The sequence below is a fragment of the Carcharodon carcharias genome, chromosome 7 (assembly GCF_017639515.1).
Source record: "Carcharodon carcharias isolate sCarCar2 chromosome 7, sCarCar2.pri, whole genome shotgun sequence".
NCBI classification, from domain to species: domain Eukaryota; kingdom Metazoa; phylum Chordata; class Chondrichthyes; order Lamniformes; family Lamnidae; genus Carcharodon; species Carcharodon carcharias.
Genome location: NC_054473.1, coordinates 186,964,137 through 186,978,614, shown reverse-complemented (window position 1 = coordinate 186,978,614; position 14,478 = coordinate 186,964,137). Strand labels below are relative to the sequence as shown.

At 46.0% G+C, this 14,478-nt stretch overlaps 2 protein-coding genes across 2 annotated transcripts in view; both read right to left on the bottom strand.

Moving 5' to 3' along the window:
* LOC121280086 (pyrethroid hydrolase Ces2e-like) overlaps nucleotides 1-12,745 on the bottom strand; it is a 32,302-nt gene extending 19,557 nt beyond the window's left edge. The window contains exons 1-4 of the mRNA XM_041191711.1: nucleotides 12,553-12,745; nucleotides 4,986-5,190; nucleotides 3,459-3,576; nucleotides 2,416-2,549 (exon numbers count right to left, since the gene is read on the bottom strand). Of these exons, the coding sequence (XP_041047645.1) occupies nucleotides 2,416-2,549; nucleotides 3,459-3,576; nucleotides 4,986-5,190; nucleotides 12,553-12,745 (650 nt within the window). The remainder of the gene's footprint in view (nucleotides 1-2,415; nucleotides 2,550-3,458; nucleotides 3,577-4,985; nucleotides 5,191-12,552) is intronic.
* Nucleotides 12,746-13,274: 529 nt separating this feature from the next.
* The window catches only part of LOC121280520 (fatty acyl-CoA hydrolase precursor, medium chain-like), a 60,584-nt gene continuing 59,380 nt past the window's right edge, over nucleotides 13,275-14,478 (bottom strand). Inside the window, exon 13 of the mRNA XM_041192602.1 lies at nucleotides 13,275-13,970. Within this exon, the coding sequence (XP_041048536.1) occupies nucleotides 13,769-13,970 (202 nt within the window). The 3' untranslated portion in view covers nucleotides 13,275-13,768. The remainder of the gene's footprint in view (nucleotides 13,971-14,478) is intronic.

Sequence of the window (14,478 nt, the reverse complement as noted above, 5' to 3'; positions counted from 1 at the left end):
CCATGGATAGTAATCGCAGAAGCTCAACTTTCTCTCCACCACATGATACTCAACCTGTTTGGCCGAGTTATGAACTTTCCTTGGCCATCAAGTGCTGGGGTGGAACTCAAACCTGGTGCTTCTGAGTCAGAGGCTGGGACATGACCCACGGCACAACAAGACCAGCTGCCAAGAGGGGGAATATTAGGATAAATACCCAGAATTTAACAAGACTTGTCCAATTACTCCCCTCAAGCTGGAATCCAATGATGATGAATTCTGAGTGTAATGTGTAATTATTTTTTTATTCGTGGGATGTGGGCATCACTGGCTAGGCCAACATTTATTGCCCATTCCTAATTGCTCTCATTCAGAGGGAACTTTTAAGAGACAACCATATTGCCCTGGGTCTGGAGTCACATGTAGGACAGGTAAGAACAGCAGATTTCCTTCCCAAAAGGGCATTAGTGAACCAGATGGGGTTTTACAGCGATGGTTTCATTAGACTTTCTAATTCCACCAAATTTCACCATCTGCCATGGTGGGGTTTGAACCCAGGTCCCCAGAGCATTACCCTGGGTCTCTGGAATACTAGTCCAGTGACAATACCACTACGCCACCACCTTCCCCTTAATCATCTTAATCATAATCATCTTTGTAACTGTGTGATTATTGGTGATGATTATCATTATATACTTTTAAATGTAGAAGTAAAAATACACGTTTCCTTACAAGAGTTAGAAGTGAGCATTTCAAAAATAAACTACAGGAGATCGGAACCCAATCTGCATATAAAGAGAAAGATTCTGCTTCCATCCTGCAGGAACCACTTAGCTGCCTAAAAATCTAGTGCGGTTGGTGCTGATTCTTTGCATTGACTTCACCAGGGAGCTGAACAGGTTCCTAGGAGTGCGTGAGAAGGTTTCAAGAGGGTTGGCAGCACGCAGAGGGAGACCTTAGAGGGAGGGAAAGGGTTAGGGCAAGGCACTGTGTCTTTACCAGGTGAAGAGCGCTGGGAGTCACCGTCAAGAGAGAAAGAAAGGAAGAATGAGAGAGTGAAAGAGAGCCTGGCACAAAGGGAGAGAGAGAGAGGGGGAGAGAGAGAGAGACAGGAGAGACAGAGAGTGATAAAAAGACAAAGAGAAAGAATGGCAGACACAGAAATTGAGAGGCAGAGAGCGAGGCAGAAAAAAGAATTTGAGAGAGAGAGAGGGTGCGGTAAAGCGAGGTACCCTGCCCCTTTAAGAGAATGCAAGTGTACTGATCATGTGACAGCACTGACGAATCACTGTACAGTGCGGGTAACTGGGAACTGTAAGTTGAGTTCTGCAGGTTTCTGAGTGAGCACGTATGATCTGGTGCTTTGCCCTATCTCTCAATAAACCATCACTGCCTTCCTCTCCACAGATGTTGTCAGACCTGCTGAGTTTTTCCAGCTATTTTTGTTTTTGTTTCAGCTTTTCAGCATCCCCAGTATTTTGCTTTTATCCTACTGTTTATTCTTATATCAGTCTTTCCCCATTATTGATTGCAAGCAGCAGTTGGTGAGAACGTAGGAAGGTGTGCAGTTAGAGTTCGGAAGGCCAACAAACTCATTTACCCAAGATACAAAGGAGAGAGAGAAACAGGAAATGAGAAGGAGAGACAGAAAATGAGAGATAGACAGTGAGAAAGAAAATGAGAGACACAGGAAGTGAGGGAGAGAGAGAGAGAGAGAGACAGACAGAAGGATTGTGATAGAAAATGAGAGACAGACAGAGCGTGAGAGAATAAGAATTAGAAAGTGAAACAGAGATAGGAAGAGACATCAAGTTACATCGAAAGGGGGAAAAGATTTGCCGGTTTACTTAAACAAAAGGCAAAAACTGATCAGAGAGAATCTATGAGTCTCTCTCCCCATGACACTGTCTTGTCTGAATACCAGCTATTGTTCACCCACAAGAACAACAACAACTTGTATTTATATAGCACCTTTAACATAATGAAATGTCCAAAGGTGCTTCACAGGTGCATTATAGATACACAAATGACACTGAGCCACATAAGGAGATAAAATGATGAAAAGCTTGGTCAAAAAGGAAGGTTTTAAGGAGCATCTTAAAGCAAGAGGTAGAGAGGTGGAGAAGTTTAAGGATGGCATTCTAGAGCTTGGCAACTAATGGTGGAATGATTAAAATTGGCAATGCACAAAAGGCCAGAATTAGAGGAGTGATGATATCTTGGAGCATTGTGGAGCTGGAGGAGGCTAAAGGGATAGGGAGGGGCAATCAAGGCCAGGGAGGGGTGTGAAAACAAGGGTAAGAATTTCAAAAGACATTGCTTGACTGGGAGCAAACATAGGTTAGCGAGTGCGCGCGAGGGTGATAGGTGAATGGGACTTAATGTGAGTTAAGGCACGGACTGCAGAATTTCAGATGTCCTCTAGTTTACACTTACCTCAGGAACCCAGCTACACTGATCCTGTATTGAATCACCACAACTACCACATTCCCATAGCCAGCCAAGGCGGTTCCATGAAAAACAGAGCCGCTCCCTAGAATGAAGGCTCCTCCGTGGATCCAAACCATAACCTGAGAGACAGCCAGAGGGAAAAACAGAAAGATTTGACATATGGGCAGAAGGAAATTGAAAACTCCCCAAGAAATTAAACATGAATCAGGAAAGTAAGAGTGAAAGTACATCATTTCTTTTAACTGAATGTTTTAGACCCAACTCTCAGCCTTCCATATGACCATCAGATGTAGGAGCAGAAGTAGGCCATTCAGCCCATCGAGTCTGCTCCGCCATTCAATGTGATCATGGCTGATCTGATAATCCTCAACTCCACTTTCCTGCCTTTTCCCCATAACCCTTCATTCCCTTACTTATTAAAATAAGACTTATTAAAATAAACCTATTAAATCCAACGCAAGATCTGAGCCATCACTGGAGGTGATGTTGGTTGATTTTTCATTCAGTGCCTTCAGGCAGTCAGTGCTGGTCCGATACCCTTGGCTGGTGTACTTGTAGCTTCGCAGTGAATCATAAAATGATAAAGCTCAGAGCGAGGCCTTTCAGCCCATTGTGCCTCTGCTGGCTCTTTGAATGAACTATCCAATTAATCTAATTTCTTCTTCCTCCCCAGCTGCAGTTTCTCACACGTATTCACCCTATTGAATCTGCTCCCACTGCCCATTCAGGCAGGGTGTTCCAGATCAGAACAACTCGCTGTGTAAAAATATTTCTCCTCATCTCCCCACCAAGCTTCTGTCATAAGGGTTGGTCTGAAACGTTTGTTTCAGTCAATGTTACAAACCCTATTGATTTGAAGAGTAAATTAGGAGTAAGAATGCACATATTGACCCCTCTAGCAGGAAGGTGTCAGGAACATTGTGCAAGTTCTCCCCACCTCCTCCATCTTACCCATCCACCATCCCCACTGGGCAGGGGGACAGGGGGTAAAATCTGTCCAGGTTTGGCCCAACTAAGTATTGACTTACTGGTAGAGAGCTGTTTTGGTGCAAAGGATGGGCTGGAGTATAGACACTGAGATACAAACAGTCCTCACTGGCTGGCACAGAGAATGGAGGTAAATGGTTCCCTGTCTTCTGCAGGCACCTGGCAGAGTGGATAAAAGAGAGAGAGAGAGACAGAGGAAGAGGCAAAGTTTCTGATTATCATTCTGATGAAAGTTCATAGACCCGAAACATTAACTCTGTTTCCCTCCACAGATGCTGACGGACCTGCCGAATATTTCCAGCATTTTCTGTTTTTATTTCTGAACATATGAAAATTTCTCTGAGTTTGCTCTGTCTTCTCAATCACTCCTCGTCTCGGAGTTCTGTTGGTTACATAGAATTACACAGAATTTACAGCACAAAAACAAGCCATTCAGCCCAATGTGCTGGTCTCTATATACCACACCACCTCTCCCCAGTCCATCTATCTTTTTTTTAAAACATTTACTTTTTCTTTCATGGGGTAGATTTTCTTTTATTCCTGAAAGTGTTCGGAGTAGGGGTAGGCGGAGGTATAAGGAGGCCTCACAGGCAAGGTTGGCAGTGCAGGGTTGGGGTGGGTTGTGGGGGGGGGTGGGAGGTGTAACCCGGGTTGCTACCATATTGGATTCAGCAGGCAGTTTCATAATCCTCACCTCCTGGATCCTGCCATTTCTCACCTGGACGTGACTGCTGTGTTCAGGAACACCACTTGACACAGCTTAAGCTAAAAAACTTCATGAGAATGAGGCTCCCCATCTGACCCAAATACACAGTGCTTTGTGTTAAAAAATACACCCATCCAGTGTTTGCTGTTAATTCAGTCTCAGGAAAGGCCAGCGTTTACTCCTGCTCTTTCCCGGGTTATACCTAGAAGCATTAGCACTGAGTCCCCTGTCTCTCTTACTAGGTGATGGTGAACTTCCTTGAACCATTGCTATCAGTCTGGGTATAGTTGAGAATCTTACTAAACCACTTCGAGGGTGGGGGGGTAGTTAAGAGTCAGCCACATTGCTGTGGGTCTGGAGTCACACACAGGCCAGACTGGGTGAGGACAGTAGATTTCCTTCCCTAAGGGACATCAGTGAAGCAGCTGGATTTTTAAGATAATCTGACTGGTGTCCTGAGGTTTTAAAGATGCTGTATAAATGTAACCTCTCTCTTCTTTTTTGGAATGATCACCAAGGGCTATCTGAGGAATTATCCTGGCCAACTTCTCTCCCTCGCTCAACACCAGTGAACACAGGAGAACTGATTGTTTTTGGGACCTTGTTGGTGCCTAAGAATCATACAGCAGTGGTTGAGGCCATTTAGCTCATTGTGCCTGGCTGGCTCTATGCAAGAGCTAATCAATTAGTCCTACTCCTCCCTGCCCTTTCCCCAAAGCCCTGCAAATATTTCCTTTTCAAATATTTATTCAATTCCCTTTCCAAATGAAGAAATGAATTCAATGTGTGAATCATTTGAAAATGATGCAATTTGGTGCTGTATATAGACACACAATTTTAAAAGGGAATTAAAGGTTCCTACATCGGAGGGTAGCTTCTGGCATTCCGAATCCCTGTCCATGGTTGCGGTCTCTTGGGAGGAGCAAATCTTAGTGACCCCACAGGAGGTGCCGCAAATGGTATTCCTATATATCCAAACACTGTCCTGGGACTTCCTTCCACCTCCAGCTGCTTTCCCCGAAGCAATCCATCCTCGATCTTGACAATGGGATGCAAGTAATTGCCTCCTGCAAGAGAACAATCATCAACCAGATGTGGAGCCTCAGCCCAGCCTGAACTTCAAAACCTCTCGGTCAGCAAACACTCTCCACATCTCTCTTTCTCTCTCACTCTCATTCTCACACTCCCCTCAGCTTTCAGGCTCAGGGTATAAGGATTAACAGATTGGCATGGACAGAAGATTGGCTAGCCAACAGGAAACAGACAGTAGGCATAAATGGGTCTTTTTCTGGTTGGCAGGATGTGAGATATGAAAACAAGGATGAGAATTCCAACACTCTTGCTCTTCACACATTCTGTTACACCCTTTTTCTGATGACTTTAAGACTTTGTTGTAGTCTCCAGCTTTTGTAGAATGATACAATCTTACAGCATGGCAACAAGCCATTCAGCCTATTGTCATTATGCTAGCTCATTGAAGCAGCTAATTAATTAACCCCATTCCCTGATTTTTCATTGTGCATATAATTTTTATTTTCAGATATTTGCCCTATGCCTTCAAAGGATCTGGATTCCACTCCTCGCTGTTACAAGTTGGGTTTTGGAAACATCTCTATTTACTTTAAAAGGCTAATTGCTAGAGCTGATTTTTTTTTAATAGTCATTCTTGGGATTAATTACCCATCCCTAATTGCCCTTGAGAAGGTGGTGGTGAGCTGCCTTTTTGAACCGCTGCAGTCCCTGTGGTGTAGGTACACCCACAGTGCTGTTAGGGAGGGAGTTCCAGGATTTTGACACAGTGACAGTGAAGGAACGGCCGATATATTTCCAAGTTGGGGTGGTGAGTGGCTTGGAGAGGAACTTGCAGGTGGTGATGTTCCCATCTATCTGCTGCCCTTGTCCTTCTAGATGATATTGCAGGATTGGAAGGTGCTGTCAAAGGATCCTTGCTGAGTTGCTGCAGTGCATCTTGTGGATGGTACACACTGCTGCTACCGTGCATCAGTGGTGGAGGGAGTGAATGTTGAAGATGGTGGTTGGGGTGCTGATCAAGCGGACTGCTTTGTCCTGGATGGTGTTGAGCTTCTTGAGTGTTGTTGGGGCTGCACTCATCCAGGAAAGTATTCCATCACACACCTGACTTGTGCCTTGTAGATGATGGACAGGCTCTGGGGAGTCAGGAGGTTCATTACTTGCTGCAGAATTTCCCACCTCTGACTGGTTCTTGTAGCTACAGTATTTATATGGCTAGTTCAGTTTCTGGTCAATAGTAACCCCCAAGATGTTGATAGTGGGGGATTCAGTGATGGTAATGCCATTGAATATTAAAGGGCGATAGTTGGATTTTCTCTTGTTGGAGATGGTCATTGCCTGGCACCTGTGTGGCATGAATGTTACTTGCCACTTGTCAGCCCAAGCCTGGATATTGTCCAGGTCTTGCTGCATTTGGACATGGACTGCTTCAGTATCTGAGGAGTGACAAATGGTGCTGAACATTGTGCAATCGTCAGCGAACATCCCCACATCTGCCCTTATGATGGTGAAGCAGCTGAAGATGGTTGGTCCAAGGACACTACCCTGAGGAACTCCTGCTGGATAGTTATTAACGTAAGAACACTGACTTAATTCATCAGGAATTTGGTCTGTTTCTGGAAATTGTTACATAAAGAACAGGGGATTGGATGGAAACCATAGTGTAACAAAAGAGAATTTCAGAAAGGTTTTGTCAAAGTACCATATGGATAACTCCTAATATTTTAAAACTCCAAGAATCTGGAGTGGATCATAGCACTGGATATGAAATGGATTAAAGACCCAGCAGTTACAAGGGAATGCAGTTCCATACATGTGGGTGTGGGGATTGGGTGAGTGCAGAGTGGTGTACCTCAGATGTCAGGGGTATGGGTGTCATACTAGACGCCTGTGTCATTCTGGGGTGAGGGGAGATGGGGTGGGAAGTAAGAAGTGTGATGTTCCACTGGATTCTGTTAGCTCCTCGAATGACCTGGATTACGAAATGAATAGAAACTTGCCGTATTGACAGGGAGAGCAATGTAAACACGCAATGAGTTAGCGATTTACAGCAGAACATTCATCACTGATACATGATACACAGCGACTGAGATTTCCCTGATCCAGATTCCCAATGATCCACTGATGCAGGAGTTAATCAATCAGAGGGATTAACTTTTGTTTTAAATTGACCACCACCAGGAACGTAGTTAGTGGGATTTGAGGATTAAAGTTTCTTGATAGAGGAGAAAGAGATCAACATGCGGCATCACTTTTTTGGCAGGTGCTGGACACAAGGCCAGAGGAACTGTAAAGGTTAGAATAGGATATTGAGTGATATGCTGTGCCTTTGTGAGTGAGAGGAATAAATTTCATAGTCATCATGTTTTAAAGTGTGAAGCACTTTAACAGCAAATGAACATCCTAGTAACGAATGTACAGAACTGGGAAAAGACTGTGTGACCTCAAGAGCTTAGTAATATCCCACACTAGATCCTAAACTCTGAATTCTCTCCTTAAAACTCTCTACTTTTAAGATGCTCCCTAAAACCTCTCTCTTTGATAACGCTTTTGGTTATATCTGTCTTAATATCTTCTTTTGTGACTAAGTTTTTGATTTTGTTTGATAATAGTTCCTGTGAAAGATCTCAGGATGATTACTGCATTAAAGGCACTAGAAAAATGCAAGTTGCTTTTCAATCGCTTCTTTCATCAAGAAATACTCGATTCTCTCTCAAATGATACCAACACCACCCACCTTCATTGCCTTCTCGGTCTCATTCCAATCATTCATTTCGTCTCTGTTCAGTCTAACTCTCTTGATCAATCTCGCCCCATTCAGCTCAATTTCTGTGCCCTACAAGAGGGATGTGCCCAACAATAACTGCTCAGTGTAGCAGTAGAATTCCAGACGCACACATTCAGCACTGACTGAAGTGGGTGTGACCCACAATCACTGAGGCTGGAACCCCAGAGTTTCAGCAGTGTTACCTAACAAAGAACATGTTGAGGTCCTGGCCGGTAAATACAACTTCCTTCTAGGTATTTCCTTTCTCACCTGGTTATCTACTTCCTTTCATTCTTTCAATACTCACCAGGGACTGAGGATACCTTCCAGAAAGCAGCAACGTATACCATGAGCAGGACTTGGGGCCAATGCCAGTCCATCTCTCTACAGCCGTGAGATGATTCCTCGATTGATACTTGGTGCCAAGCAGGGACTTTGGGAACCTGAGACTCACTCAGAGACTCCGAGCTTGAGACTCGTCCCCTGTATACCTGAGCAAACTGTTTCCGCGTGCACTGAGTGAGTCAATATGATCACTGACCAAATGACTGACTGATTTCATTGAATGGCCTCTTTACCAGTTACACTCCCATGTCAGCTTTCCACATAGTTTAACCCTTTTACTGCTGATAGACACAGGGCAAAGCTCCCTCTACACTGTCACCATCAAACACTCCCAGGACAGGTACAGCATGGGGTTAGATACAGAGTAAATCTCGCTCTACACTGTCCCCATCAAACACTCCCAGGACAGGTACAGCACGGGGTTAGATACAGAGTGCAGCTCCCTCTACACTGTCCCCATCAAACACTCCCAGGACAGGTACAGCACGGGGTTAGATACAGAGTAAATCCCCCTCTACACTGTCCCCATCAAACACTCCCAGGGCAGTTACAGCACGGGGTTAGATACAGAGTAAAGCTCCCTCTATACTGTCCCCATCAAACACTCCCAGGACAGGTACAGCACGGGGTTAGATACAGAGTGCAGCTCCCTCTACACCGTCCCCATCAAACACTCCCAGGACAGGTACAGCATGGGGTTAGATACAGAGTAAAGCTCCCTCTACACTGTCCCCATCAAACACTCCCAGGACAGGTACAGCACGGGGTTAGATACAGAGTAAAGCTCCCTCTATACTGTCCCCATCAAACATTCCCAGGACAGGTACAGCACGGGGTTAGATACAGAGTAAATCTCCCTCTACACTGTCCCCATCAAACACTCCCAGGACAGGTACAGCACGGGGTTAAGATATTTGACCCACAGTGAATGAAAACAATCCTTTCGCTGACTCTATCGTTTAATCTCCTCCCACAGTCCACATTGTGAACTCTACCCCACTGCAGAAATTAAGCATTCCCAAAGATAAGCACACCTGGAGGAATATTCCTCCATCCTCAGCTACACAGGTCGGTCTTCCCTGGAATCTCCATTCACATAACGCAGGATGTTTGGTGGGGGAGGGGTGGTATTAATTCCCTGCTACAGTTATGTTCCAGTTTCTAGTCTTTGGGGATTGTAATGGATTCAGAATCGCCAAGCCTACATGGTGACAAATCAAATCCTTGTTCCCCTTAATTCCCATCTATATATAAGAACATTCAGGACACGAGTAGTCCACTGAAAACTCGGACTGCCACTCATGTCTGATGTATACCTCAGCTCTGAAATCTGACTTTGCTTTATAATCCTTTAATATCCTTACCTTAAATGTTGAAAATTTCAATTGACCCTCAGCATCTAAAGCTATCTGAGGGAGAGGCTTCCAAACTTCCACTGTCTGTGAGTGATTTGGCTCTAATTCTTTGGTTTTGGCAAAACAATTTCCCTCTAGCTAGCCAGCAATTTTTTTCAGTATTTTAGGCACCTCAGATCACACCTCAATCTTCCAAACTGAAGGGTACAGGAGCCAGGTTTATGTGACCTGGCCTTGTCATTTAACCCTTAATCCCCATTTTGCTGGTCAAGCACATCTCAGTGTTCTGATTTGGGGATTTATTTTTAGTCATTCAATGGATCGCTGGCTGGGCCCAGCGTTTACTGCCCATCCCTAATTGCCCCTTGAAAAGGTGGTGGTGAGCTGCCTTCTGGAACCGCTGCAGTCCATGTGGTGTAGGTACACCCACAGCGCTGTTAGGAAGGGAGTTCCAGGGTTTTGACACAATCCACTTATGAGGCGACAACACCAAAAACAGCCAATTCCAAACATCTGAACCCAGAAAACTGAAGGGAGATTAACCAAAAGCATAAAATTTAGATGCAAGTGGGACTGAGTCACCTGTGCTCCAAGGGCTGGAACGCTAGGGGCTACACAGCAGCTACACACAACAGTCAGGTCATGAGCTAGGGCAGAGTGGATATCTTCACTCCAAGTATCCATCCCAGCGCGTGATGACTTGACACGAAACACACAGTGAATCCACTGGAGTTTAGAAGAGTGAGGGTGACGTGATTGAAGTGTGTAAGATCCTGGACGGTTTTGGCAAGATGGATGTGGAAAGGGTGTTTCCAGGATTGGGGCGGGGGGGGGCACTGTTTTAAAATTAGGCGTCACCCTTTTAGGATGGAGATGTGGGGAAATTTTTTCTCTCAGAGGGTTATGCGACTTTGGAACTCTCTGCCTCAGAAGGTGGTGGAGGCGGGGTCACTGAATATTTTTAAGGCAGAGGTAGATAGATTCTTGTTAGGCAAGTGAATCAAAGATTATCAGGGGTGGTTGGGAATGTGGAAATTGAAACACAAACAGACCAGCCGTGATCTTATTGAATGGTGGAGCAGGCTCGAGGGGCCAAATGGCCTACTTCTGTTCCTATTTCATAGGTACATGCACACACACACACACACACGCAGACAGACATGCAGACACACCCACACACGGCAGCCATTGGTAGCATTCCCGCCTCAGAAATCCTGGGTTGCAGCCCAACTCCAGAGTTGACACAACAATGCAGGCCGACACTTCAGTGCAGTACTAAGGGAGCTGCTGCACTGTTGCAGGTGCCAGCTCTCAGGTGAGGCTTTGTCCCCGCTTGCGTTCTCAGGTGGACGTAATGTATTCCATGGCCGTTATTTTGAAGAGGAGCAGGGGAGTTCTCCCAGTGACCTGGGTTAATATTTATCACTCAGCCAACATCGTAAAAACAGATAAGCTGGTCATTATCACATTGATATTGGTGGGAGCTTCCTGTGTGCAAATTGGCTACCACATTTTTTACATTACAAAAGTGACTACACTTCAAACATATTTCAATGGGTGCAAGGCAATCTCAGGCATCTTGGAAGGTGCGATAGAAATGCAAGTCTTTCTTTTGTAAGTATTTATCATTCTTAAGCACATAAACAACTTTAATTTGTTGAACAATGTTAGTCTCTACAATCATGCGCAGGGCAAACTCTCCAACCGCAATGCAAGACCCTCAAATGGTCACAGCATCAATGAGCTTTCAGCCTGTGGCTGAATATTCTATCCTGCCTAGTTAACTTTAATCAATGTGCTCCTTTCATTAGAACCCAGTATTAAATCCATTTTGGACTAACCGACATTCGAAGACAAAGGCTTCTGTTTCAACTCCCTCTGATTAACCTGGTTGTGGCTTCCAAATTTTGTTTCTCCCTTTCATTTTAACGAATCCTTTACATTCTCACTTCTGATTTGACCTCTATCTAACAAGCAAAGATATTTGTCGAACAAATTTCTCAAAGCTATTGCGACAGCTGGTTCGAGTTAAATGAGCAGAACGACAGAAGTGCTTTGGGTTTGTGATCATTGGGGCAATTGATTCATTAACGCTGGAAAATCAGGGTTGCGGGTCATTTAGACCGTGCACACAATAGGGGAATTATTGGTCACATTTCAATTGGCCTAGACTGGGCTAAGGGTGGCAGGTTTCCTTCCTTAAAGGAGACAAGTGAACAGTCTGACAGCTCCAAGGTCACTTTTACTGGGTCCAGCTTTTCATTTCCCAGGATTTTAAACATCTGAATTCAGATGCTCAGACTGCCAGGATCGGTGATTCATGTGGATTACTAATTCCACTGGAATACGTTTTCAGTAATGTACTCACAACACTGCATGATTTGTAAATGCTCAGTCACAGGAAGCAAACCACACCTCACGTAGCAAGCACAAGGGGGTTGCTGGTACCAGACTGTTTATCGAGACTAGTGTCAGAGAGCCAGCATGGACTCAATGGGCTGAGTGGCCTCTGTCTGTGCCATAATGACTCTTCTGACTCTATGGCCTGGATTTTAAGAGCCACCGCTGACCCTGCCCTCCCTGGCTAAAATGTTGTGGGGGTGGGGGGGTGGACTCCGCTTACAATCTCAGCAGATACCCTGCAGCAAGTCAACTATGGCAGCAGTGTTAATTGCTTCAAGGCAAGACTTCTGCACTTTTTGGGAGGAAGCCCCTCCTTAGAGAGCTGCGAGCCAATTGAATTGGCCAGCAGCTCTGAGTCCCAGCAGTGCCGCTGGAAGCAGTGGCTACTGCTGGGACTACAGGCAGGAGCCCAGGGAAGGCCACCCACTGCGTTTTATGTGCCTCCACCACCTTCAAAACGTGACGGGCTGGGGGAGGTGGGGGGAATTTAAAATCCAGCCCATAAAGCCAGGCCGAGGGCACCTTGCCCACCAGTCTGAGAACCAGCGAGGAAACCCCGTGCGTTCCATGGGGGATTGAGTCCTGAGGTATTGAGTGCTTTTCAGCCACTTGAGTAGCCGCCTTTGGCCATGATTCCCCATGATTCTGGACCCCGGCCGCAGAAATCCTGTTCGCCAAGTGCTGTCGGCCAACCCGAGGCTGGCAGCTTCTCATTGCCATTAGCGTGACCGGAGGAGCAGTGGCAGCTGCTGGTAATGCACCCACCAGAGGCCCGGGATCAGTGAGGGAGCCAGACCACAGGCGAGTGAGGTTGGGATGGGGATTGTGGGGGGGGGGGGGGGGCGGTGCTGGGTCTATGGAGAGGGCAGGGGTGTCAGAGGCAAGGGCTGGGAGACAGCTTTCAGTGGCAACACCCCCACTCCCACCCCCACCACACAATGCTCGGTCCCTCTATCAGGCTCTGAGTGGCTGATAACAAGGGAATCCTGGGTGGCCTTTGGGAGGTGTGGGAAAAGCCGTGCGGCTCCCAGGTGGATGTGGAAAAGATGTTTCCTCTTGTGGGTGAGCCCAGAACTAGGGGACACTGTTTTAGAATTAGGACAGAGATGAGGAGAATTTTTTTTCTCTCAGGGGGTTGTGAGACTTTGGAATTCCCTGCCTCGGTAGGTGGGGGAGGTGGGGGTCATTGAATATTTTTAAGTCAGTGCTGGATAGATTCTTGTTAGGCAAGGGAATGAAAGGTTATCGGGGGTAGATGGGAATGTGGCGTTTGAAACACAATCAGATCAGCCAAGATCTTACTGAATGGCAGGGCAGGTTTGAGGGGCCGAATGGCCTACTCCTATTTAATGAGCCTAATTGACATCCCACTGAATCCTGGGTCAGCACCTTCCACCCTCCGATTTAGTTGGGGGGAGGTTTTGCCACCTGCCGGGAGATTGACATTGGGCCTCTCCCATGATTAAACGGGCCTGGTTGCTATGGTTTCCACTGCGATGGGTGGGATTTAATCCCAGCTCTTTGTCTAAAAGGGTCCTCCTAAGCCCCCCACCCATCCACTCCCCCAATTTGCATAATCAGGTGATAAGAAGAGAAAAAGAACAGTTGGGAAAACAAAAGGAATATTGGAGGTAGAGACAGGCAGAAAAATTAATGTCTTAAAAGTTAATCAGGCTCCGGCGATTTCGACAAAGGGTCAGAGTCTGTTTAAGCAGAGGGTTTTAACAGCCGACTGTTGAAGGGTTAGAGCTCTGATCGCTGCTGTTCATCATCTTTTGCGTTTTGCTCATGCTCCTCTCTGCCTTTTTGCTTCAGGATTTCGGTCAAGGGTTTCACCCTGTGTTCCTTCAGCTTCTGTCCTGCCCGTGGCTTCAAGCTCAGCTGCATGTAGCCTTCATCCTGATCAAAAACTGGCCAGAATTCCAGCCCTTCCCCGTTGGGGTTCCTGCAAAGCAAGTTCACACATTAGAGACATAAAAGGTATCATCTGCCATTGGTCCAAAATACTCCACCCCCAGCCCCATCATGCCTCAACCCCAACCCCTACCCTTCTAATATCTCAGTGAGTAAATGCACACAACCTGTGTGGTACTGAATGGCTGATCCCAGCTTTAATCGCTGGTCAATGCTGAGTTTGTTGGCTTTAGTGAGGGAAGCAGTATTGCCTTTTGCCTTGGTGTTCCTGGGTTTTTGGGATGGGGTAACATATGAGGAACGTTTGATGACTCTGGGTCTATACTCGATGGAGTTTAGAAGGATGAGGGGGGAATCTGATTGAAACTTACAGAATACTGAAAGGCCTGGATAGAGTGGACGTGGGGAAGATGTTTCCATTAGTAGGAGAGACTAGGACCTGAGGGCACAGCCTCAGAGTAAAGGGAAGACCTTTTAGAACAGAGATGAGGAGAAACTTCTTTAGCCAGAGAGTGGTGAATCTATGGAATTCATTGCCA